Source organism: Chelonia mydas, chromosome 5 (genome assembly GCF_015237465.2).
Source record: "Chelonia mydas isolate rCheMyd1 chromosome 5, rCheMyd1.pri.v2, whole genome shotgun sequence".
In the NCBI taxonomy this organism is placed as follows: domain Eukaryota; kingdom Metazoa; phylum Chordata; order Testudines; family Cheloniidae; genus Chelonia; species Chelonia mydas.
This window is the reverse complement of record NC_051245.2, coordinates 13235449-13261971: the sequence shown is the minus strand read 5'-3', so window position 1 is coordinate 13261971 and position 26523 is coordinate 13235449. Positions and strand designations below refer to the sequence as shown.

General features: G+C 42.7%; 2 protein-coding genes across 10 annotated transcripts in view; one reads left to right on the top strand and one right to left on the bottom strand.

Moving 5' to 3' along the window:
• The window catches only part of PIAS2 (protein inhibitor of activated STAT 2), a 52726-nt gene extending 43281 nt beyond the window's left edge, over positions 1-9445 (top strand). For 3 of the 9 annotated variants that reach the window (XM_043546609.1, XM_043546612.1, XM_037902471.2), the window contains 6 exons: positions 205-365; positions 1115-1248; positions 1955-2126; positions 4469-4608; positions 6716-6753; positions 8797-9445. In XM_043546609.1, coding sequence (XP_043402544.1) covers positions 205-365; positions 1115-1248; positions 1955-2126; positions 4469-4608; positions 6716-6753; positions 8797-8979 — 828 coding nt within the window. In that variant the 3' untranslated portion in view covers positions 8980-9445. Of the gene's footprint in view, positions 1-204; positions 366-1114; positions 1249-1954; positions 2690-2775; positions 4609-5126; positions 5185-6715; positions 6754-8793 lie in introns of those variants that run through there. The other 6 variants (XM_043546610.1, XM_043546613.1, XM_043546608.1 and 3 more) reach the window with 4 other exon arrangements.
• A 3636-nt stretch (positions 9446-13081) lies between these two features.
• The window catches only part of LOC102944271 (elongation factor 2-like), a 36324-nt gene continuing 22882 nt past the window's right edge, over positions 13082-26523 (bottom strand). The window contains 8 exon segments of the mRNA XM_037902478.2: positions 13082-14095; positions 16632-16764; positions 18218-18400; positions 18972-19325; positions 21471-21593; positions 24844-25004; positions 25007-25101; positions 25398-25593. Of these exon segments, the coding sequence (XP_037758406.1) occupies positions 13902-14095; positions 16632-16764; positions 18218-18400; positions 18972-19325; positions 21471-21593; positions 24844-25004; positions 25007-25101; positions 25398-25593 (1439 nt within the window). The 3' untranslated portion in view covers positions 13082-13901.

Genomic DNA, 26523 nt, shown 5'->3' with positions numbered 1-26523 from the left:
TCCTGTATTCTTTCTGCACATGCAACTCCTGTTGATTTTGATAGGATTTATGGGCATACCAGGACCTTGGGACTGGGCACTTATTTACCAACAGGAAACCATTCTTATCCTGTGATTGGTTTATTTCATTGTTATCTCTGAAAATGTATTGCGGTTCCCTCTTGTCTGTCATGCTGATACTTGTTTCTATTGCATCTCTTGCAGCTGGGAAAAATGAGACTGACAATCCCATGCCGTGCTGTTACCTGCACACATCTGCAATGTTTTGATGCTGCTCTTTACCTACAAATGAATGAAAAGAAACCCACCTGGATTTGTCCTGTCTGTGACAAAAAGGCAGCTTATGAGAGTTTAATATTAGATGGGTAAGAGATTGAGTTTGTCATTTAGCTTTTTTACAGTAGTTCTGTATCTTAGAATGTGAATATAGCAAGTACAAACCTATGCTATGCTTTCAACATTGAGATTTTCAGTTTCTGGCTATCTTATTTCAATGTTACTTTATTTCCTTGAATATTCAGAGATGTCAATGCCAGAAAGGACCATTTATGATCATCTCAGCTCACCTTTTACATAACACCAGACCACAGAGCCTCCTCCATAATTCCTGCATCAAGCCTATAACTTCTGTTTGAGCTATAGCAGATCTCTTAGAAACACATCAGTCTTGACTTAGACATCAAGTGATGGAGAATCCACCATGTCACTAGGTGTTTACATAGGCAGGCTGTACTTCTGAAATCTTTGCATGGAATTGGACCGTAAAATATTCTGTAACTGCTTCAATCAGTGTCAAGCATTTATTCCAAGGCTATAATTTTATCTTTAATCCCTATTACTCCCCTGAAAAGGTTCATAAATACCAGTAATGCTCCCCAGGTGGAGTGGGTGTAGGCTGTGGTATTCTGAACAGACTTGAAATCTATAGAGAAGGACAGCTGTAGCGGTGTGATTGTAGAGTAATGTTGTAATACCCCAGGTAGATGAAATTTTTTTTTCTCTCCGTAGCTTCGTTGATGTAATTCACACTCCATCCAGAAGCTTTTAACTTCATTACTTCTGATTTAGCTCAGGACTGCAAACAAAACCAAAGCAACTCAACTTTATTTTCCAGGCTCTTTATGGAAATCCTTAATGAATGTTCAGATGTGGATGAGATTAAATTTCAAGAGGATGGTTCTTGGTGTCCTATGAGGCCTAAGAAGGAAGCCCTGAAAGTGTCCAGTCCTCAGTCTACCAAAATAGAAAGTATGTATATTTGGGTACTGAATATCAAACGGATAAAAATATCCAAACATTATAGACTCTCGGATGTAATGAGGATCACTCTTTTAGCTACCGGCAACGAGTATGGGGGCTTAGTATCCTGGCCCTTCACCCATTTAGATTTTAAAAGAACATGCCTTTCTCTCTCAAAATATTCTTTCATGTTGATTCTTTTGGGAAATGGACTGTTCATTATCCCTGGGAGAGGCCCAAGAAGCAGTTTGTTCCCCTCGGTTTAACACAGATGCACTGGATGATCCAGGTCTTTCTGGGGCTGGTCTTCGCTATGGCGCTAAATCGGCACCACTGCGATTGATTCAGTGGCATCAATTTAGCGGGTCTGCTGAAGACACGATAAGTCAATGGGAGAGCGCTCTCCCAGCGACATAGCATGGTGTAGACACTGCAGGAAGTTGATGTAAGTTACGTCACGTGGGGGTGGTCTTTTTACACCCCTGAGCAACGTAACATACGTCGACTTAGGCGGTAGTGTAGACAAGCCTTTGTAGCACCCAATCTTTGGTATAGGGAGTAGAAATCCCAAGGTTGCTTCTGAATTCTGATTTCATATATAGAGGCCAGAAGGGCAATGTTTCAGTTCAGTAGGGTAGAATCTGAGAAGCTATTCGTACCACAAATGGAAATGGCTCATGTTAACATCGCTTAAACAATCATGCTTTTTCTTTAGGTTCCAGTGTTGTCAGCAAACCATGTTCTGTGACAGTGGCCAATGAATTAAACAAGAAGAAAGTAGATGTTATCGACTTGACAATAGAAAGCTCTTCTGATGAAGAGGAAGATCCTCCTGCCAAAAGGAAATGCCTATTTATGTCTGAAACGCAAGGAAGCCCAACCAAAGGGTTTGTTAATTTTAAAGTTAGTTGTTATTCTGTAATGTCTCAGATAAGCTAACATGTGGATGGACTTGTAAGTATCTCTTCGGGATGCAGTTCCAAATTTCCACATCAGAACTTCTGTTAGGCTACTTCTTGCAGAAGGCTGTATTAATATATGGTATCTTCGTACAGGTGATTATTTTATATAGTTTTACATCACACAGAGATTTGCCCTCACTTGCTGTGTATGCAGTAATGTACTCTCTTGGTGTGATAGCTGTGGTAGTGGGGGTTCCCTGTGCGAAATGCTAATGCGTTCCTGCTAAACTAGCTTTCATTTAAGGGTTGAAAATACCACAAATAGTAAAGGGCCTGCCTCCTGAATACCTGTAGTGCTGTTTCATTGATATGCTTAAGTCCAGCATGTCAGCCTTGGAAGGGAAACCCTATACTGTGTTGAATCAACTCCTAGATTTTCCTTCCAAAGTCTGCATGCAGCTGAATTTCTTAAACCTGATCATCAGCCAGAAGAGAGACAGAAAACACTGTGTGTGAGAGAGGAAAGTTAAGTGGGATATAGTTAAAGGGTCAACCTTCTGGCATTTCTGACTGGTCACGATCAAATTTCCTACAACATTTGAGAGTCACAGCATAGTCACTCATGTCTTTCCAGCAATGGGAGTTAAGGACCAAAAAACAACAACCACCCCAGAGGTTGGCGGAGATGGCAAAAAGCCATCCTGCTAAAAACAAGAAGGCCGTATTCACTCCTGGTTACAATTCTGTTGCTTTAGTAGAGTTACAAGGGGGATGGATTTTGTTCAGTGGCTCTTGTCAGGCACAGTCAGAAGTGCTGCTTCCTAAAAGTTCTCTTATCTCCTCATCCCCATGTTTTTCCCAGGTGGACACAGGATTCCTAACTTCCAGTGAAGTTCTTACCATTATCAACATTTCTTTCCCTTCTGGGTCCCTCCCATTTTTTACATCACTCAACTGCAGTCCCTGACTACAACTTCCCATCAGGGCTTTTCAGTTGGAGTACTTTGGGGGCCTGAGAGACTTTCAGATACTCATCTAAAGAAGGGGAATATTTGTTAGGCTGACCATTATTAGAGCTGAGCATTGCTCCACCAACCCATTCCAGAGGGTCAACCTTCTGGCATTTCTGACTGGTCACGATCAAATTTCCTACAACATTTGAGAGTCACAGCATAGTCACTCATGTCTTTCCTCAAGTAAATTCTTCACCCCATGCCCAAAACTTACTACTTTTCTCCCTTCTGCCACCTGATGAAGTATTGAGCATGCCCTGTTCACGCTGCAGCAACGGGTGTTTACTGCTCTTTTGCAAGTCTATAGTTGAAATTACTTTTTCATAGATTTCCAGTGGTGACCCTCTTTGAATTCCCATCACTTGTTGTGAGAGCAGCAGAGGAGTCAGACTTCTTCCCCTCTCAGTACTGATTGCAAATGTAAATAGTCCTAAATATCTTCAGGAAAGAATAGGTTTAATAGTAACCTCAGATGCCAGTGACTTCCTTTCATAGTGCTGCTGCCGCCACTTTTTGGCAAGATGGGTGCAACCAGCCATATGTTTGTCCTATGTTGGTCTGAAGTATTCCTGTCTGTTTTCTGAGCACAAAAACATCAGCTCTACTTCTGTAGAATTAAGGTGTCTCTTAAGCCATATTTTCAGTGTCTAGAAATGTGTGCATTGTGGCATCTTTCGTGTGTAAATTTCTATCATTGACTTGAGGTTACAAAAAGATCTTCAAATATTTGAGGGGATAGTTGGCCCAGTGAGTTACTGTACTGTCTTGGACCTTTGCAGAGCTGAATTTAACTCTTGCTTTAAGTTGTGAATGAAGATGAGTTTGGTCTTTTCATACCACACATTGGTAAGAGAGGACTGATAAATGCTGGACCAACTTTGTGGCACTAGAGATCAGCATTGAGAAACATGGGCGTAGCGATACGTGGGGAAGCTTAAACAAGTGCCAGCTTGTTCGTGGCTCCAGCTAGTTCTGTCAGTTCCTCACTTCCCCCAGAGTACTTAATTCACTTACAAATATCCATTTATATTCCTGGATGATAGTGTTATAAATGACCTGAAGCACTGTACTTTGTTTTAATGCCAGCTTGCTCCTATGTCACAGCTGCTGTTGAGAGCCAAGATACGTTCATGTTATAATGAAGACTGTTATGAAAGAGGAGATTAGAGTGGAATACTGTGTAGTGAGTAGCCACACTATAGTTGTGTTGTAACATAGTGACTTTGTGAATGAGAATGCACTGTGGTGCAGAATTTCTCTCCTCTTAACTAACAGCCAGATTGTTTTTGTAATTTCCCATGCTGTTTAAAACAGGGTTCTCATGTATCAGCCATCTACTGTAAGAGTGCCCAGTGTGACAACGGTTGATCCTGCTGCTATTCCTCCTTCATTAACAGACTACTCAGTACCATTCCACCACTCACAGATATCCAGTATGTCATCAGACTTGCCAGGTAGGTGGTGGTGAATTTTTTTTTTAAACAGATTCCAACACTCTAATAACTAATGAGGTATTGCCTTACTGAGCCAGATTACACTGAGTGCTGCACTGATGCTACATCTAAACAAGAACAGTGCAAGCAGCTCACGAGGGTGTCTTTCCACACTCAGATTGCAGTCGTCGTATAGCTTCCAAAATGGTGACGTCAAAAACATTGCTCTAATGAGCACAAACTCGAGTTTGTGTGTTGGTAAATCAGCTAGAGGAGAAGTCTCACTATGATGGATTAGGTTTTGTTAGTGTGATCACCTGGCTGATGTGCTTCAAAAACACGAGACAGGAAGAGTAAGCATCTAAAGTTGTGACAGCTCACCTCAACCTTATCTTGCCTCTAGACAAGGAGAGAAACCTTTTACCTCTATCTAGCTGGTTGAGGTTTGTTCCTAGTGTTACTCTGTCTAGCCTAGGAAAAAGGTTAAGGTGTGAGCTACAATGTGTAAGCTCTGACCTTTGTTGCCTTTTTTTATTTAGACATACCCTAAATGCCCATGATGCATTCTTCAACACTGCTGCTAATAGCAATCAGAAGGTGGGAAATGGTGGTATTTTCTATCCTTGCTCTTTACAAGAATGCTGTTTGTGAGGATTCTTGGGATTCTTTCTACCTACACTAGTACACAGAGCCTTGGAAAATGGTTTCAGCCAACACCCACCCCTTTCCCTGACCTGTCCATGTCCTCCCTGCTGCACTTGTGCCTTTTTTTTTCCTGTTCCAGCCCCCACCTGGATGATGGTATTGGGATAGATCTTCTCCTCTGTGTTTCACTGCGCTCTCTGGTTCTTTTATTGCTCCCTCCCTCCCAACATGCCTCCCTTAAGAAAACCCAGTGTCTTTCTGTAGAATACTCAGAAAAGCCTTCAGTTCACCTTTAATTCTCTCCTTAAGGTTAAAGTGAATTAAAGTTCTAGAATTTCACAATGAGTTGTGGATCCCTAATGGGCGCTGTAGAGAAATCTCCTGAAACAAATCTCCCATCCATTTTTCTCAGTGGGTGGGGGGAGACAGCCTGCTGGTGAGGGAACACCATTGCCTAGATCCAGTTGGAGGCGAGGGCTGGCTGGCAAGGGAGGGAGTAGGAGGTGAGTTCTACAGTAGCCCATTCCATTCTCTATTCTTTTGTCTTTCTTTCTGTCAATATGGGGAAGGCAAGGCCAGGATTTTCAAAAATACAAGACTAAAGTGTCTCTAGCATTGGTAGGCTTCTGTTTTTGAAAGTTCTACCCTAAATGCTTAAGCACTGAAGGTGTATAGGAGGGAAGAAATTCAGTCACTGCTCCTTGAAGCTTGTAGTTTGAACTGCTTCTGCATTCCTAATGTTTCCAGACAGCTTCAACACCATAGGGATGATGTTAGAAGTGTTTCCTTGCTGGCTGCCATTGGATGGAGGAGAGGCCTGCTGTTTGGTGGTGGACTTACTTCTCTACAGCGTGCTTAATATTATGTTTCAGAGTAATGACTCACTTTATGTCCAATTGATAAAAGTTATGGTCACACAGTGAATCTTGTGCTATGCTAAACTTGCATACACTTGCAATATCTCCAATTAGCTACCTCCTCATCTATGCAACTATGTTAAAATCACCCCAGTATATCCAGTGCCTTGCATAATGACAGGTTTCAGAGTAGCAGCTGTTGAGAGTCAAAAAGAAAAGGAGGACTTGTGGCACCTTCAAGACTAACAAATTTATTTGAGCATAAGCTTTCGTGAGCTACAGCTCACTTCATCGGATGGAATCCACTGAATGCATCCGATGAAGTGAGCTGTAGCTCACGAAAGCTTATGCTCAAATAAATTTGTTAGTCTCTAAAGTGCCACAAGTACTCCTTTTCTTTTTCCAGTATATCCAGTGAATCACCTTCATCGCTGGGGAAAAAACCCACTTATAACTAGACAACTTTATTTTTCCTGGCTCCTGATAATTTGAGACAGGTGTTATCACATGTCCTTCACTAAGTACTCTATAGCTAACACTAAGCAATTTAACTATGATAAAATGTTTCTTAAAGCTGTACAACTCTTGATAACAGAGGAGACAACATTAATCTCTTATCTTTCTAGGTTTGGATTTTCTTTCACTAATCCCAGTTGATCCACAGGTATGTTTCCTGGCTACACTGATGTCTTTTAATTTTTTAAGTGTTTTGTTTTTCATGGTTACACACTTCAGAAAAATGAATCGCAAACTATCCGGACTAGTCGGGTGGTCCGATTAGTCAGGAATCCTTCTCAAACAGTGGTTAGTACCAAACATTGAGAGGAAGGCACAAAGCATCCCATGATAGACAAGTATAGAATAACTTTTCAATAAGGGAAGACTCCCTCTCTCCCCTCCCCCCAAATCCTCAGGTAGGTAGGTAGCTAGTGTCCTTTTCCCAGAAACATGAAAGTTTCCGTCCCTTTGTAATGTAACTGACTCTAGGTAGGGTATCAGACCTATTACAGTCCAGTCCCCTGCATAGGCAGGAGGCTATATCAGATATTAAATGGATACTACACTTGATCTTGATCTTAATTAAATGGCCAAGACAAGAGTAGGATTTGAGACAGATTCTGATCCTCTCCTGAGCTTTCAGGACAACTGTCATCTGTCCAGTCCTTGGAGAAAAAGGAAGTACTTACTGTTGCTGTGTCCGATAGTACTTTATGTGTCAGATGGGCAGGGCATGCGCAGGAATTTAAATGTGAACACTTTTTTGGAGGGACACTAAACACACACAAATGACAGGTTTGAGTGGACCCCCGCCCCCATTTCTCGCAATGCCTCTGGTGGGGATGCCCAGCAGCATCTCCCCCTACAGCCTGGGCAAGGAGGAAGCAGCAGGGCACCTGGTCACAAGCTCCTCCTCCCCCGCCCCCCCACTCCTACAGCTGCAGCCTGCTGCTGCTTCTGTGCTCCTGGAGTCCCAGCGCTACTGCCTGCTTTGCAGACACAGCTGAGGTGAGTCAGGGGCTGGAGGCAGAGGCAACATGGACTGCCAGTAGCAGGGAAGGAGAAGCAGCAGGCTGCAGCTGTAGGGATGGGGGGAGGAGGAGCTCAGCCAGCAGCCCTGCCACTTTCTCCTGGCCCAAGGCTGCAGAAACACAGATATGGGGGGGCTCTTGCCCTCCTTTTTGCATGTCCCTGCAGTTGGGCCATATAGCAGGGGACTCTGAGTTGGGGATCCAAAGGCTGCCAAGCTGGGATTGATAGAGGCTGTACACACAGGATATAGATTGAATATATTGCTGTAAATCAACTTCTCCAGCCAATTCAGACATTACAGTCTGATTCCAAACACTTGCTGTGACCTGAGGTCCCAGGGTGGGATGGTTTTGAAGACACCATAACAGTATGAATCCATTTAAAAACTAGTATAGTACGTTTTTAGAGTGCATCAAGTAGGTAAAGACTGAAGATGTTCTGATCCCTTTTGGGTATGGACTTGTTAAAACCTGCTAGAGATTAGTAGTGCCTTAAACATTCCTCGCTGTATTCAACCATAATAATGCTAGTTTAAAAGGAGGTTCTGCCAATTCAGGAAACCTGTTTCGAATTTGCATGAGTTTAGTTTACAAAAAAAAAAATCCGACTATTACAGCCCATTTGTCATTGGTAAAATGTTCTTAGAGTCAAGTATCTCTTCCTGTTAAGTGGCTGCACTTCAGTGGTGTGGATGAAGTGATTCTTGTAGACACAGAATTTGCAAAGCACTCTTGTGTCATTCAGGATTAAAGGTGCTATGTAAATATAAGGTGATTATACAAATGACAGGAAACCCTCTTATACTTGCACATCTGCAAATTGAGGTAAATTTTCCACTAATGAGATGTCATAGCAACACAAGACCTTGCCACACCTCCGTACTAAGATTTCATAGTATGCCAGTAAATGTTCTGTAGCATATGTATTAGAAGTAGTGAAGTGTTGTTAAAACTAACCTAGCCTTCTCAAATAAATGAGCAGAATATATTTTGATGCATTCTTTGCTTGCTGTGTTCTTGCTTGCTGGTTTGTAAAAGTCTGGTTCTTATTATGCATGTATTAGCAAGTTTCTGTTGTAGTTAACTAACTTGTTGTAGGGAAGATGCATCCTCAGAGCTTATTTTCCCTTGTGCAGTTAAGTCTCTTCCTTATCGGCATCATTGTTTGTTTCAAGCAGTACTGTCCTCCTATGTTTTTGGATAGTCTCACTTCAACCTTAACAAGCAGCACCCCTGGCAATATCATCACATCTACCAGCCACCAGGAGAGCAGCACTCACGTTAGTTCTTCAAGCAGGAGTGAGACAGGAGTCATAACCAGCAGTGGGAGCAGCATTCCTGACATCATCTCATTGGACTGAAACGCTGGCAGCAAAAAACTCTAGGAGTAATTGCACAAAGCTGCTCGTCATGACTGGAGAAGGAACTGCAGTGTCTTGGAAGCTATTTTGATATTTATTAAAGAGACAGATTGATTCTGTTGCCTTCTGAAAGTCGAGTAAAACTACATCTACAGTAGGAACTGATATGATTAGAACTCTCCCCTCCCTTCCCCCCACGGTCATAAAATATTTGGAGTAAAAAAGATCGTCAGAACAAATGTACTGTTTGGCTTGTTCTGGAGAAACTGACTTTGTTTTGTTGTTGGATGGATTCCTACACAGCAATAATGTAAAAAACAACTTTTTTTTAAATAAAAAAAGGCACTTAACCACTCTAGAATGAAAACAGCATATGTTTATCCTGGATACAAGAGAAAGGTGCAGAAGTCTGCATTGCTGAATTCTTTCACTGCAGCCTGTAATAAACTTCATTTAGAATAATGAAGGTTTGTGAAATAGCCATGATTTGTGCTATATTTGTTTGTTCCTTACATCCTTCTTTCCCCTTCCTCCCCCTTCCATGGGGGGGAAAAAAATCCTGTAAATTGGTTCCGGACTGTGTTGTTTACTTATGAATGCAAATTCCTAAAGTGTTCTTCCTTGTGTATTTTGGAGAAAAACTATGCAAACCCTTCATCATACAGATGTTAATGTGTGCTTTCAATTCATAGTGTAAACACAACAAACAAACTGCTATGCAGAACCTGGCTTTGGTCCTTTAACTTCTGGCCAGGCCTCTTGCATAAGGTGGAAAGTAAAAAAACAAACAAAAAAACCATGTTCAGACGATGAAATCCTTTTTCTTCCTTCATGTAATTGCCTACCCATACTAGTTCATAAAACTAACCTGTGTCCTTCAGTGCAGCTGTCGGAATCACAAAGTAGTTACTTATCTCTCTAGTCTGTCTTTGGTCCAGTGCAGGATTGTTCTCTGTGCATATTTGCCAAAGCTTTGTCTAGTTGAGCTTTAAATGATTCAAACAGCTTCACCCGCCTTTTTTGCTACTGCACAGTTTGACACTACGTTTGGGAAACTTTCTTTACTCTTTCAGCCCATTACTCCTTGTTAAACTTCACGGTAGACTAGAGGGTTTCTTTGTTGTGATAATCGTCAAACAGGTGTAGACACTGTCCCTGCCGAGCCAAAATATACATATAGGGCCAAATCATACAAGGTTTCTTAACAGTCCTATTGTGTATAGTGTCTAGAAGGGTTTGCTGATCAGGACTATAATTAATCTTTCCTCCTAATCCCTCCCTTTAATATTTTTGATCTTTGCCTTCCTCTTCCCTGATATTTTCTTTGGTGGTACCCAGAATTTTACACAGTATTCTATGGATGTTCTCAGTGCTGCATGTTGGAAGGGGTTACAGACCAGGAAAGTGATAAGGAAATGCTTTGCTTTAGAGCTGGAATCTTGGTATTGTCTGTATATCTTGACATTGCAACTTCTCCAAGTATAGTGTTTCTATTGACTATATTTAAAATTCTTCCCCTAACAACTCATTTTCATTCTTTCCTGTCTCTTCCCTAATATATTTTATTTATTTTTTGATACTAGATGAGGAAGTGTTGCATTTAGTTCAGTGTGCTTTATGCCTTCCGAAAGCCATACTCATGGCACTTGTTACCATAGTATTTGAACTAAGTGTAAATACAGGAGATGTTAAAACAGGGCTGATTTCAGATCCCTTTGCAATCCTCCACTCCCACCCCAAATTATCGGCATTCCTGTTACTTGTAGCTTTTTTTTATGCTCTTTCAGCCAGTTTTCAGTTCATGTCAATCTTAATAGTGCATCCCCTACTCTTTTCCCTTTGTCTACTAACTTTGTACCTATTAAATGAGCAAGTTTTTTCTGGCATGATTTGTTAATAAAGCCAAGCTGCTTATTGTTTCTAATTTTCTTTAGGTGATTAGTGTTTTTCTCTATACTAATTGCATATTTGAAGTAAAAATAGCATAGTCCTGCTAATGTTAAGACACTAAAGATAAACAATATTTTTAAAAGTTCTCTTGTACTGAGAACATCTGGTACTTTGCAGATGCTGGGATGGATCAGTATTTGTCACACACGCTCAGTATCTGGCCTGGGCCGGGGAAGCTAACGATCCAACCAGCAGACTGAATTCAGTGGTGAATCCTGGTTATGTGCCACCTGAGGCATGTTGTGCATACGACAGCTGGAGTAGAAGTCAGTGACCAAGACTGGTATTCTGATACAGTGGATCATAAACTAACACGTGAAGCACTGAATTGCAATATGCAATTCTATAATTTCCTAGTCTGTTGTATCTGCTCAATTAGAAAGAAAGATTTCCTTTTCTCAGAGCAGCAGATAACTGAGGAAACATACTTAAGAATTGCCCATGATCAGATTTGTTCAGTGCTCCCTTCCATTTGAGCAGGGTGGAAGGGTATACACAGTATACCTGTGCCTCGTCTGCTTGCTTGGAACATCCATACTGCAGCAGTGAAATGAAGTGACAAGCTGTCCCTTCACAATTTGAGAACTTTATGCAGAAGGTTTTGCCCGTGATGCCTGCAGTTCTACAGCAACTAGTATAGTCTGTTTTTCACTTCTCAGACGGAAGTCTAGTGCATTGGCTTCAGTTGCCAGAAGCCAAAGTTGTGTAGTATAACTACCTTAGTCCCAGTCCAAAAAGAAATTTCTGGTTTGACCTGTATAGTTGCGTGAAGATTATTTACAGTATGTAAAACTGGATGGAGGGAGAGCCAAAAGCCCACAACAACCCTTTGACCTGGACTGGATTTGAAGAACTGGCTGTGCAGCAATGAGAAATGGACTTCACCAGCGCATAGCCACAGGACAGATTGTGCCACTTCTCCAGGAGTCCCAGCACCAAACATACCCAAGAGGCAAAAGGTGGCTTTAGCCACACTTTCTCCCTCTGCCCAATGCTTGGTTGGCAGGAAACCTGCTGTGGGCCGAGTATAAATTAGAGCTGCCATGGGGATATACTAGCATACAAGGGGCTCCAGAGGGCTGCTCTGCAACCAGGGACAAGAAAAAATGACTCACCTGATAAACCCACTCCAACTTAGCGCAGCAGGTAACAGTGGGCTGCATCATGGGTGCATGATGGCAAATGTACCCTGACAGACAGAGCCCCCTGCAGAGGCTGTAGTAGAAGGGATAATCCCTCTCAGCTTTATGCTTTGATCAGTGCTCAGTTTCTCAACAGTACATTCTTTGTGAGAGACTGAGTAATGGAATTTATAACAGAATTGAAGTATTTCCTTGGCACCACTCGTTGGTATGTAGCAAACACTTCATTAGTATAAATCAGGTGCAGGGGGAGAGGAGTTGTTCAGCCATATAACAATGATCATTATGTTAAGTAAGTGGAGCAAATGCAGTCTCCACTTTCAAACACTGCTCTTCTCGGAGAAGTTTACAAGCACTGAGAGGAAGTCAAGTTTGAGCTCTGTGTGTGATTTTTAGCTTGACAAATGTAATTCAATTTCGTCCATTGCTGTTTTCCCCGTCAGTTGCAAACTGGCAATTGCAGAATGAGATGAGTTATCGCAGCAGTTTTTCAAAGTTGGGCTTCTTTTGTTTTAAAAACTGGCAAAACTTTTTGATGGAAGTCCTATGCAAGGTTTACATTCAATTAATAGGAAAGCATAGTGCTAAATATCAGGCCCAACAGTACAGTGAGAGCCATGAATGCAACTGAAAGACTTCTATGGACAAATTATAGCTGGCTACAGTTCTAATACTATACAGATGTACATACAGCAGCTACTAGTTAAGACATTTGTGGATGGTTCCTAACAGACTGCTTTGACATGTCAGCCATACCAACCCTTCTGCTAGAAAGTTTATACTGAATATTTTGAGTACTCTAGGGAACGCAGTTTGCAGTGTTGGAGAACGTGCTGAATTGGGCAGCATAGGGTACCCTTATTGCTCCCATGCAATAGGGGGAACATTTAAGGCTTTGTACTTCAGCATGTTCCTCGCTTCATAGCAAGATTGATATATATTGAGGGGTTTTTTTAGTGTGATAAAATGTAAGAGCACTTCCATTTAGCTTCCACTGTAAAGAATTTTTTTTTTTTTTGCTTGGAGTGTAACTTAATTGAACTGAACAGAGCCAGATACTGTTCAGCTGCTAGAGGAAAGTAGTTTCTACCACTTAAAAAAAAAAAAAAATCCCTACATTATTACATACTCTGAGGGGTAGAGAAAATAGTGGTAGATAAAAGCAAAACTAGCCTCACCCCAACAAACTGATGATGGCTATTATTTGGAGCAGCTTGGGAGAAGGCTTTCCCAAACACCTTTTTAGTTACATTATTAAATTCTTTCAGAAACTGGAACAGGCTAGTAAGAAATTGGGGGCTGTTTTTTCTAATTGTCTACTTCAGTTTCCCTAATACAGAACAGATAATCTAGGTTCATTCAAAACCTTAATCTTGTGTTAAAAGGCTTGGTTTCTAAGATCACTTTCACTATATCATCAAGAACATGTACGTTTTCAAAGTGAAATAGATTATTAGCTTTAAGGGGACTAAGAAGAAAAACCTAAATTTAGTTAAGAATTCCTGCATAATTCTATAGTAAAGCAGCTGCCTCCACTGTTTTCTGCATCAGGACAGTTCTGAAACAGACTACGTGTTAATGGAAAGAATCTCTTTTGTGAAAGGTGTAGGTAACTACTGAGTGGCCTGCTTACAAAAATAACCCCTCTAGTCAGTCAACAATTTTTTTTTATAGTTTTTTTGGGGGAGGCAATGAACATGATATAGTTGCAATATGCTGGATTGTTTGTATTCAATGTAATATTCTCAAAGCTTACTACTTCCTTCCTGGTTTTGAGGAAATGTAACAAGGTGAAACTGGGCATTGTAACATGATAAACAGAGAAGGTGGTTACAACTTATCTAAGAAGTTGTCTAGAGGTGGAATACCCTCCTTCAAGCCTTTGCGCTTGCGTATTTCAGCCACAACTTGCCAAAGACGAGTAGTTGCATCATAAGGATCTCCAGGCAAAATTTGCCAATGATCAAAGATACATTGTGGGAAAGCTAGACCACCAGTGTTGGACCTCAAGTCAGCAGTGAAACCTGGGGGGGGAGGAAAGCAAAGTCAGCCAGTCATACCTGCTGTGTCTAGGCAGAGTTGGAAGCCCTACTGTGGATTTAATAGTTTTTGCTAGAATGGCACAGAGGAGTGAGATTCTTGAGGTGCGTTTAGCTCTAGAGCAGAATACCCAGAGAGACAAAACATTGAACTCCAGTTCCGGTACAAGAGAGAGCCTCTCCTTTCTAGCTGTGTAAACACCGAGAAGCTAAGCTCAACTTGGGCAAGAGCATGATTAGAAAGCACGTTAAACCATTAAAATAGCCAGTGTTGTATTGTAATCCCCCCCCCCCCATTGTTCAGTGTTTAATTCTTAGAACATCAGTGACAATCACACAAGGCACCTGGTTACTTCACGCAGGAGTCTAGCACCTCTAATCCTTCCTTCACACCTACCGCTTGTGCTCCCGCTGCAATTGGTTGCTCTGTGCTGGTTTCTTAGTGGAAAGCAACAGCCATGAAGCCAGAAAAAAGATTAGGGGATAGGGTGGAGCAGTCCTAGCTTGACCCTTCCTTTCCAACAGCTAGGAAGTCTTGTGTGGTACAGTGCTGTACATGTGCTGTCCCAATTACAACCTCTGGGAAACTGACCACCCTGAAGTTTACCATTTTGTTTTTTTCCAGGTTTCTAACTGAGCACATTAACCTCTTGTTTACTTTTCACCTAACTGTAATTACAAGTGAACGACTAGTAACTGTATTGCAATGGTTAACTTCCTGGTGGAATCTCAGCCTCAACTTAGGCACCCGTATTCATTGTACGATGCACAGGAGAGACCTAAGCACCGCAGAAGCTAGCAAGCTGAATGGGGAGCTGCCTAAATTAGGCATGAGTGAAATGCCAAGAAGACTAGGTGGATGGGGGAGAAGAGAACCCCTCCATTACAAGCAGGGTACTCACCTGGGCTGAGGGCAAGTCAGGTTCAATCGCTGCTGGGTCCTTGAACCTTACTCCCTCATCACAGGTGAGAGTACACTGACTCCTGGATTATTGTGCATTATGGACATACACACCTGTCTCATGGATGGGGGCTAACCCCACAGGTGTGCTCTGAGAGTGCCTATACCATCAGGCCCTATGGGGAGATAGGTGAAGAACACGAGCCTGAAAAACTGCAGGGTTTCAGCAAGAGCTGTAGTCCAGTGTCAGGACTGCTGCTGGCTTTTATACATGCACATCAGCAGAAACGCAGCTGGCAGCTGAATGGCAGACACACCTAAATGATGTGAGCTGTAGCTCACGAAAGCTTATGCTCAAATAAATTGGTTAGTCTCTAAGGTGCCACAAGTCCTCCTTTTCTTTTTAAGTACCTTTGTGGATCTTGCCCTTTCTCCCTAGATGAGTGATTCACATGCATCAGAACTACTTTGGATGTAAGTATATTTATTAAAGAAGGATGACTGACTTATTTCACCTTTCCCTCTTCACCAAACAACGACTGCCTCCTTTTTTCTTTTCCAGCTGCAGCAATTCAGCCATGTGACTAGCTCCTTCCCAACTGCGATATCAGTACTCCTGGGAATGCAACTTAGTATGAGCTGTATGGAAAATATCAGTTTTTGGAACAGCTTCAGTTCCTCAGCTGAGAATGACAAGCCTTACCTATACCAAGGAAATCTAGGAGCAGCTGTTTCAGCATTTGGGTTTCTACAAGATGCTCAAGCTGCAGAATAATATGCAACCTCCACAATGTATCCTATCATTAGAAAAAGTTCAAACTTCTGATTGCAAACAGCACCTTCCAAATAGGAAACAAAGAAACCCATGTACTGTCTGTCTGAATCTCTAGACACAAACAATAGTTCTGATGTGTTAATTGTCTCCTTACAATGTTAACTCTGAAATCTAAAGATGATCCTTTAAATACTCATTTCATATTGATAATTTCAGCAGAACTATCCAGTTAATGTGCTTCTCACACTATGTCAAAAGCCCATCTGTTACCTTGTCCCCCTGCCCCACAGCTGGCAAAGCCTCCAGCTTCACTACTAAACACATCCCCACTGCAAAAGGGCAGTTTCAGTTTATATATATTAAAAAAAAAAAAAGCACACTGAAAATTGACAAGTTGTGGGCAGTGAAAGGAAAGGGATATAATATCAAGTTAATCAGTAAGGCTATGTAGATTGGGTTATTGGTTTAAAACATCAGGCTACCTCCTCGGCTGTGGTAAGCTGGTATAGCTCTGTGTTACACAAGTTTGCTAGAGCATAAGATCCTGCTTTTAATAAATATCTTTAGTGACAGAAGTAGGGTCCTGGTCACCCTGGAATGTCCTCAGCTGGGAAGAGTAAGTTGCATGTGTCCGCACAGGGTGCCAAGAAGACATTAAAGCCCAGCGGAGAAGGCTGCCTGTCAGCACAATGAGTTGAAGATGCAAAAAACACCAGGAACGAAGTCAGATGTAAGAATTCCCATTTCATTAACTCCCAGCCACGTTGTTGGAAGCCCTCCCCCACCATCCAGACATACTTAAGGAAGGTACAAGGAGTTGGCTAAAGACAATATGGCCTCCTTACCAAAAGACTCATTTACAGGTAGATAAGCCTTGACCACAAACATCGGGGTTCCTGCCATTTGGAATTCGTCAAAGACATGGCCCCGTTTCCTGTTCAGCACACCATAGATACCTCCAACCACTTGTTCGGGGCACTATGAAGAAAAATGTTACTAAGTTACATACAAATAGCAGTGGCTTGGTCATTGAAGATAGCAGCACTAAACTTAGCACCAGACAATCTCTTTGGATTCTTCTCCCACCCTGGAACCACCTCTATGTGTGCCTGCCTCCCTTCTCCAAGGCGTTTCCTCACCAACCTCTGCACCAGACTCGGGTTGTACAATCCCCAGCATGTCATTTGTGTCTGCAATAGACCACACTGCAGCATATGTTTGTGCAGTGCTGTCCAAAGGTTGTGTGTTCAGTAAAGAACTTCTGCTCACTTTTTGCCCCAGAATAATAATTCTCTACGTCTTTTAGTGAAAGGGCAGATCAGTGATAGGCAGGGCTCCCATCATTTGTCTAAAACTAAATGCACACTAAGGTAAATATGTAAATGGAATTAGTTAAAAGAATGCTTGACACACACTGATAACGCTATGTTAAAACAGTCAAGGTACTACTACAGGTGCTAAAAAGAACGGCTTTGCAGCAGTAGCCACAGCAAGCAGATCCAATTGTTCATTGCAATGCCCTCACTTGGCTGGGGGGACTGCGGGAAAGTGATGTGATTCAAGCAACTCTACTGTTAGAGTGTTTTCTGGTAGGGGATTTTTACCACTACACATTTCTAAATTATGGCAGGCATTGAACTTGAGGGGTATTTTTTTTTAAAAAAAGGCAAACCAGTATGTGTTTTGCTGTAGAAAGTAATACATACTTTTAGTACAAATAGAAATTTCCTGAGGTCTTGCATTTACCAAACAAAGTAATTTGAACCCTTCCTCTCCCCAAAACAAATCAAGAGAAGTGAGTGTTAGGCTTGGTCTACACTACAGAGTTAGGTCGACAAAAGGCAGCTTATGTCAACCTAACTATGTCAATGTCTACTCTATAGCCTTGCTCCCACCGATGTATGTGCCCTACTATACCGACATAACTCCATCTCCACAAGAGGCGTAGTGCTTAGTGTCTATGTAGACACTGTGTTCCTTATGTCGGAGTTGTGAAATTGATAAGAAAGCCGGCTCCCAGCTGGGCTGCCACCCAGGCTCCCAGCTTGGGCTGCTGCCTGCCCCTCTTCAGTTGGTGGAAGTGCTCCTGGTGGCTATATAGGTTGATTTAAGATCATAGTGTAGACACAGAGTAGGTCAAAACTCTAGAAAAACTGCTGTTTAAGTATACAGAGACATATTTAGAAATAGAGCTGCTTATACTGAGTGGCACTGGCAGTTCATGAAGAACAGTGTGATTTAACCCAATGCATGTAGCTCTCACTGCTCAAACTCTACCCTGTTCCAGACACACAAAACTCCAACTCTACCATCCTCAGAAAACAGGACCAACTTCCTAAAAAAACCCAAACCATAGCAAGTGCAACTTTCTTAATAGTACTTGTACAATTACATTCCTTTCATGTCTCCTCTAGCTCACCCTCTTACATACCTGGATCTCCACAAGATAGATGGGCTCCATAAGTCTGGATTGTGCTGTAAGAGCAGAGGCATACAGGACACTTCTGACAGTGGGAAGAATTTGTGCACCACCACGGTGGACCGCATCGGCATGCAGAGTAACATCATGGATATCAAAACGAATGCCCCTCATGTTCTCCCCACACAACACACCCTGCAAGAGAGTCAATGACCTTTTACAGAATTGAAAGGAAAATGGTGGATTTGATACTGTCACTTTTTACTACTTTGAACGTTTTTACAGATATGGGAGTTCACGTGGAAATATATTTGACAGTGTGCTTACACTGACACCTTGACCTTCAACTTAAGAGTCATGAACACTCCTTTTGGTACTGAGCAGATATCCTGAAGGAATAGAAGAACTATTCATTGCAACATGGAAATGCAAGTTTTAAGAACACAGGCGTTTTCACAACAAAGCTGCACTTGGAATCAAAGTTCAACCACTCGCAGACTACAAACTATTTAATATTTGGGTGGAGGAATTCCATGCATTTACAATCACTAGAAATCGTTCATCTAAACAGAGTGTCAATTTTTTTTCTGTTCTTTGCTGAAACTGTTCATAGTTTTGTGTAATTTCCTAACAGTTCTAATAAATAAGTTGTCTTTTCCTAAAGGTTACATATATATTCCATCAGTAGCTAAAAAGGTGTTTGGATAACGTCACAGATTTTTAATATCTAATAATATCCTGCATGTAAACTATTATTCATACTTACTTCTTTTGTTGCCCACTGGAAGCCAGCAACAACACTGTCTTTGATTTCATTTAGGTACTGGACACCCCTGGTGATATCGACCAAGATATTTGGACCAGTTCCATCAGGTCCAAAGCACCAGATCTTATGAACTTCAGAAACATCCCACTCATATTTCTCTGCCAGGTAATGGGCACGCTGCTTCAGTTCTTGACGGGAAGTGACTTCTCCTTTGTCTATGTCCTCTGCCAAGCCATCGGGGAAGGGCCGAGCTTTCATATACAGCCTGTTGTGTTTATTGGCAGATTTGGACAAGCACATCTGGCTCGACTCTTCACTGACTGTTTCACGATAAGATACAACTGGGTCTGATTTCTGCGAGGTAGCAAATAAATTCCAATAAAATTGTAATAGTGAACATCCAACATTTTACCCTAAAATTACAAAAGGAACCTACTATGTCCCGTCATTCCCACATTTGTATTATTTGCCCTTTTTATAACAAAAGTTCTAAATCATTTCTTTGCCTTAGGTAGCAGGTTTTATTTTGTACTCCTGGGGGGAATTCTATGCCACTGCGTGTGCGCGCGCGCACACACACACAGAGTAATCATGTCCGGTGCACATTCCCCCCACGCCCCCGAAAATACATTCTACCCAAGAAGTCCTGCAGTTCTGCCTTTCGACCACCAGAGGCTGCTGTGCTGCCAGAACACCTGGCTGACCTGCAGAAACGGCGTTCATCTGCTTGTGGAACCAGGTTCAGAGGCAGAGTGGGGCACATGGGGCTGTTGGGGTGTGTGTCACAGACTGAGGTTCAGAAGGGCTAGTGGGGTGGACAGACTGGGGTGCAGGCTCAGGAGCAAGTGGGGTGACAGCATTGAGCCAGGGGCTGAATGGGAGGGGGACTCCAGGACCACATGGCGATAGGGGCAGATGTGCCTGACTGAATGGGAGAGGCTCGAGGTCAGCTGCGGTCTGCATGGGGGAGGCTTCCCAACTCTCTAACAATCCCCTTCTCCCCAAAAAGAAACTGTTCCATACTTTTCCCACCCACACCCAACAGTCCTCCAGGATTCACTCTCAGGCTCCTTCCCTCTGCCTCAGCTCCTGTATTACCCCTGGCTTAGAATCATAGAATATCAGGGTTGGAAGGGACCCCAGAAGGTCATCTAGTCCAACCCCCTGCTCGAAGCAGGACCAAGTCCCAGTTAAATCATCCCAGCCAGGGCTTTGTCAAGCCTGACCTTAAAAACCTCTAAGGAAGGAGATTCTACCACCTCCCTAGGTAACGCATTCCAGTGTTTCACCACCCTCTTAGTGAAAAAGTTTTTCCTAATATCCAATCTAAACCTCCCCCATTGCAACTTGAGACCATTACTCCTCGTTCTGTCATCTGCTACCATTGAGAACAGTCTAGAGCCATCCTCTCTGGAACCCCCTTTCAGGTAGTTGAAAGCAGCTATCAAATCCCCCCTCATTCTTCTCTTCTGCAGACTAAACAATCCCAGCTCCCTCAGCCTCTCCTCATAAGTCATGTGCTCTAGACCCCTAATCATTTTTGTTGCCCTTCGCTGGACTCTCTCCAATTTATCCACATCCTTCTTGTAGTGTGGGGCCCAAAACTGGACACAGTACTCCAGATGAGGCCTCACCAGTGTCGAATAGAGGGGAACGATCACGTCCCTCGATCTGCTCGCTATGCCCCTACTTATACATCCCAAAATTCCATTGGCCTTCTTGGCAACAAGGGCACACTGGGGCACAAGGGCACAACAAGGGCTTCCCCATGCCTTTGCACTGCTTCTGAGGGGTGCAGAAAATACTTTTCTGTATTGTAGTTTAAATGAATTACCCAAAGTTCTGTATTAATATGCCTAGTAAGGAATCTATTTGTCAAAAAAACATTTCCTGAAACTTTTTTTTTTGTCTGTATTGTTACAGACATACTTGCTGACAGGTATTTTGAAATAAATTATCAAAATAATTGAAACTGGTGTGATTATATTGTGTTATTTTGACAAATAAAATATGCAGAATTTTGCAGAATTTTAAAATATTGTGCACAGAATTTTTAATTTTTTGGCGCAGAACTCCCCCAGGAGTAATTTTGTTCAAGGTAGACTTTAAAGTCAGTTTCATTCACTAGTACAAGTGTTCCCTGACACAGACCACAGACTGCTAATTTCACTGAGACAATAAAATGCAGCTGAAGAACTGTGCTGTATTGACAAGTAGAATCATTATCTTCTGATTCCAAGATTTTCTGTGAAAAAAACCTCAGGACTTATAAATATGGAAAATATCCTGTGAGAAGGAATCCTAGTAACAGAAATATTTTTCCATGGCCAAATAAGTTTTTATGCAAATGAAGATGTCTGATATTAGGATGGTATTTTCAAAGAAGCCTAAGGAAGTTAGGTGCCCAATTTGCATCAAATACCCTTTGAAAATCCCATCCTTAATATGTAATCATCTTCTGTACATTGCAGATATAGACACAAAAGAAGCCTTTTATACCTTGATTGGAATGCAAGCATGATCTTCTTCCAGATCTTTAAGGCAAATTTCTAGATGCAACTCACCAGCTCCAGCAATGATATGCTCACCCAACTCTTCAATAATACATTAGAACATGAAATACTAGTTGTGTAAGAGTAAAAAAATATTTTCTTAAATTAATTTAAATCAGAACATTCCACAGGCAATTTCTATTAGATTATTCTGTGACTTATTTTTTCCAAAATTGCTTAGTAATAGCTGTTATTGTGGAGATTAACCAAATATCATTACATTTATGAAGTGCCTTTCATCCCAATGACTTAACAATGAATCACCTGACCCACCAGTGAAATGTTGCAGGTGGTCTAATATCATACAGCAAAACTACACAATAGCTTACGATAGGAAATGAAGAGCGCTCCATAACATTGGAATTGTATATGGAATTCAGACAGGTAGAAACTGCCCATGCTAATTTAGCCAGACACTAAGCCTTGGTCTACACTACGGGGTTAGGTCGAATTTAGCTGCATTAGGTAGATTTAAAAATGACTGCGTCCACACAACCAACCCCGTTCTGTCGACCTAAAGGGTTCTTAAAATAGACTTTTGTACTCCTCCCCGACGAGGGGAGTAGCGCTAAAATCGACCTTTCTGGGTCGACTTTGGGGTAGTGTGGATGCAAATCAACGGTATTGGCCTCTGGGAGTTATCCCAGAGTGCTCCATTGTGACCGCTCCGGACAGCACTTTGAACTCCGATGCACTAGCCAGATACACAGGAAAAGCCCCTGGACCTTTTGAATTTCATTTCCTGTTTGGTCAGCGTGGCGAAGTCAGCAGCACAGGTGACCATGCAGTCCCCCCAGAATTGTAGAGCATAGAATGTTTCTACGCTCCTCCTATCATCTCCATCCCTGAGGTTATCACAGATTAGAAGGCAAAAAAACCGCACTCAGGATGACATGTTTTCCGAGCTCATGCAGTCCTCCCGCACTGATAGGGCATAGCTTAATGCATGGAGGCATTCAGTGGCCGAGGCCAGGAAAGAATTAAGTGAGCGCGAAGAGCGGAGACAGGACGCGATGCTGAGGCTAATGGGGGAGCAAACGAACATGATGAAGTGTCTGTTGGGGGAGCAAACAGACATGATGAAGCAAGAAAGCCAAAAAGAGCATAGATCCCCACTGCATCCACTGTATAACTGCCTACCCTCCTCCCCATGTTCCATAGCTTCCTCACCCCGACGCCCAAGAACACGGAGTGGGAGGCTACAGGCACCCAGCCCTCCACTCCACTCCAGAGGATGGCCCAAGCAACAGAAGACTGTCATTCAAACAGTTTGATTTTTAGTATGGCTACAATAAGCAATGTGGCCTTGTCCTTCCCTCCTCCTCCACCCACCTGGGCTATCTTGTCCGTTATCTGATTTTTAAAAAATTAATGAGAATACATGGTTTCAAAACAATAGTTACTTTATTTCGAAGGGGGGAGGGTGGTTGGCTTACAGGGAATTAAAATCAACAAAGGGGGTGAGTTTGCATCAAGGAGAAACACACACAACTGTCACAGCGAAGCCTGGCCAGTCATGAAACTGGTTTTCAAAGCCTCTCTGATGCGCAGCGCGCCTACCTGTGCTCTTCTAATCGGTGTCTGGCTGCTCAAAATCGGACGCCAGGCGGTTTGCTTCAACCTCCCACCCCGCCATAAACGTCCCCCCCTTACTCTCACAGATATTATGGAGCACACAGCAAGCAGCAATGACAATGGGAATGTTGGTTGCGCTGAGGTCTGACCAACAGTGCCAGCGAGCTTTTAAACATCCAAAGGCACATTCTACCACCATTCTGCACTTGCTCATCCTATAGTTGAACTGCTCCTTACTACTGTCCAGGCTTAATGAGCAATGGGAGCAAGGGGTAGGTGCAACCATGTGGTGCTGCTGGCTGGGAGAGCAGCCTGAGGCAGAAGCTTGCAGGAGAGCAGAAGAGGAGAGTTGCAGCGGAAGCGGTGGAGCCGTACACCATGCCCTGGAAGTTGCTAGGAACCGGGCAGGGAAGACGTTCCCAGAACCTCCGGCCAAGCTACATGTCCGAGAATGACTACCAGTCCTACTACACCGTCTGCTGCGGAGTTGCAGAAGAGCAGAGTTGCAGCGGAAGAAGTGGAGCCATACACCGTGGTTGAGGACAGCTAGCAGTCCTACTGCACCATCTGCTGCGAAGGCACCCAGGAGCTGCTGCTGTGTAGCAATCCCAGCTGCTGAAGGTGCTTCTGTGTCGAATGCTTGGAGGTTCTGGTAGGGCAAGGTACCTCGGCCAAAGCAAAAGAGCAAGAGCCCTGGAGCTGTTATATGTGTCAACCACAGAAGTGTTATGGGGTGTTACAACGTCGACCGGACTGGAATGTACGGCTGCAAGACTTCTTCGCCAGTGACAAAGGACAGGAATATGATGCACCTAAAATCTAAAAAGGCCCGCACATTTTCCAGAGTCACTACCCTTGATAACAGAACATCAATGATTGCATTGGCTACTTGGATCACAGCAACCCCCACAGTAGACTTGCCCACAACAGAAGTGGTGACGGTAAGCTGAGCAGGCTCCATGCTTGCCGTGGTATGGCGTCTGCACGGGTAACCCAGAAAAAAAGGAGCGAACCGATTGTCTGCCGTTGCTTTCATGGAGGGAGGGGCGACTGACGACATGTACCCAAAACCACCCACAACAATGTTTTTGCCCCATCAGACATTGGGAGCTTAACCCAGAATTCCAATGGGCGGCGGAGACTGCGAGAACTGTGGGATAGCTACCCACAGTGCACCGCTCCGTACGTCAATGCTAGCCACGGTAGTGAGGACGCACTCTGCCGACTTAATGCGCTTAGTGTGGACATATGCAATTGACTGTATAAAATCGAATTCTAAAAATCGACTTCTATAAAATCGACCTAATTTCGTAGAGTAGACATACCCTAAGACTAATAACATCCCCACATCCCCACACTTGGAAAATCTGTAATGACAAGTAGTCAGGATCTCGGTTTTACAATCTCATCTGAAAGATAAGCAACTGCCAACATCATGCTGGGACATTGTTTCAGTGCTAAATCAGAGGGAAGAGTGCTGCCTAATGAATAACCAATACTACTCGTTACAAAACCTGGGTTTTCCTTAGAGATTTCCTATCCAATTTCTGACTAGGCCCATCCCTGCTTAGCTTGTTCAGTCTCATATGATTACAATGTAAGTGGTATGGCTGCAGATTCTAAATGTCAGATTATGAAAGCTATCGTGAATAAGTATCTTTTTGAGTAAAGTCTAGTCCCTCAGGAGTACTTCACTGAAAACCAGCAACTCTAAAACTAACACTCACCTGAACACTAACACTCACCTGAACCATGGGATCAGACTTGGCCAGACGCTTTAGACCTTCAACTAGTTTTGGTAGATCAGCAGGGTTTTTTGCTTCAACAGCAACACGTACAACAGGACTAACACTAAATTTCATCACACGCATGTTGTGTGCATGCTCAAAGGTGGTAATTGTACCCTCTTCACTAAAAACTGGTCAACACCAACTAGACCAACAATGTTGCCACAAGGTACCTCCTCAATGGGCTCAACATAACGACCTATCATCAAAATGGTTCTATAAAGACAGAGGTTGGGTAACAATCCTTATATATCTGTTGAAACTATGCCTTTTTTTATCTTAGGAAGTTTCTATAACTGCCTTTTATTTGCCTGCATTCCCTCTGGTACTCATTTTGTTACGTAATCCAAAAAAAATCATACAAATCTGGTATTTTCATTGACAAAAGTAAACAATGCTCCTGGTTCCCAAAAATAGGCTTTGCAAGCATCTTGACTTTTTATTTATTTATTTTTTTTTTTGCATGCATGCATGCATGCATTCTTCAACAGAAGCAAACTATTTCCATCTACCTTTGAACAGATTTTAGGAAGAGATCTTCCTTTTTGCCAGGTGTGTAGTTTGGTCCCATGATTCGAACTTTCTGTCCAGTGGAAACAATACCAGAGAAGACTCTTCCAAAGGCACAGAAACGTCCCTTATCAGATGTGGGGACCATTTTGGAGATGTACATCAACAGAGGGCCCTTGGGATCACAGTTTTTGACACCTACAGTAAAACAATGCATTTCAATGAGTCTTCAAAAGCTGTTTAAAACTAGGCCTAACACTTTACTGAGCATTTCCTTCCCCTTCCACTTTATAAGCCTTGTTTTTCATATGGTACCCATTATTGTGAATGCCTCCCATGCATCCGATGAAGTGAGCTGTAGCTCACGAAAGCTTACACTCAAATAAATTTGTTAGTCTCTAAGGTGCCACAAGTACTCCTTTTCTTTTTGCCAATACAGACTAACACGGCTGCTACTCTGAAACCTCCCAAAATTAAATATGCCTAAAGTTATAATTAACAGCTCTCCTACTTTCCAGTCCAGAGGTCACAGGTCTGTGTTTGTGTGTGGCAGGTGTATAATGTGGTAGACTAGCTCAAAGGAGTGGGTTTTGGTTTCTGCTCTTTGGACACGGTGGTTTGTGGTCAACGTTATGTCTTCCAGGTGTGAGTTCCACAATTCGGTCAATCATCAATAAATCTCTGTCTCCTGCAAGCACAAGTTTTACTTTTCTGGTTGCAAGTTCCGTTGCTCCAGTAGAACGCACTGGAAAAAAGATCAGGAAAAGCCAAGATCACAGAGTGAGGTGGTCCCTCATGTAACTTGGCCTACTTGGACGTAGATCTCGAAGAGGAGGGCAAAAACTTTGATTTTGACTCACCAGGAACCAAAGCAGCACAGTGTGCACAGAAGTGACATGTTGCCAGTATTCTGTACAGAGGAGACTGCCTGACATTAGTGACCAACTGATTTTTTTTTAAGTGGTCACCTGTTTCAGACGTAGGTACAGAGAGTTTCAGAAATCAAGTCTGGAGGTCATGAATGCCTGGTTCACTGTGGCTAAGTCCAGATCTGACAGGAGGCTGCGCTATCTTCTTGCCAAATCTAGATGGTTTTTGGATCCATATTTATTTGGGTTTCTAAAAGCA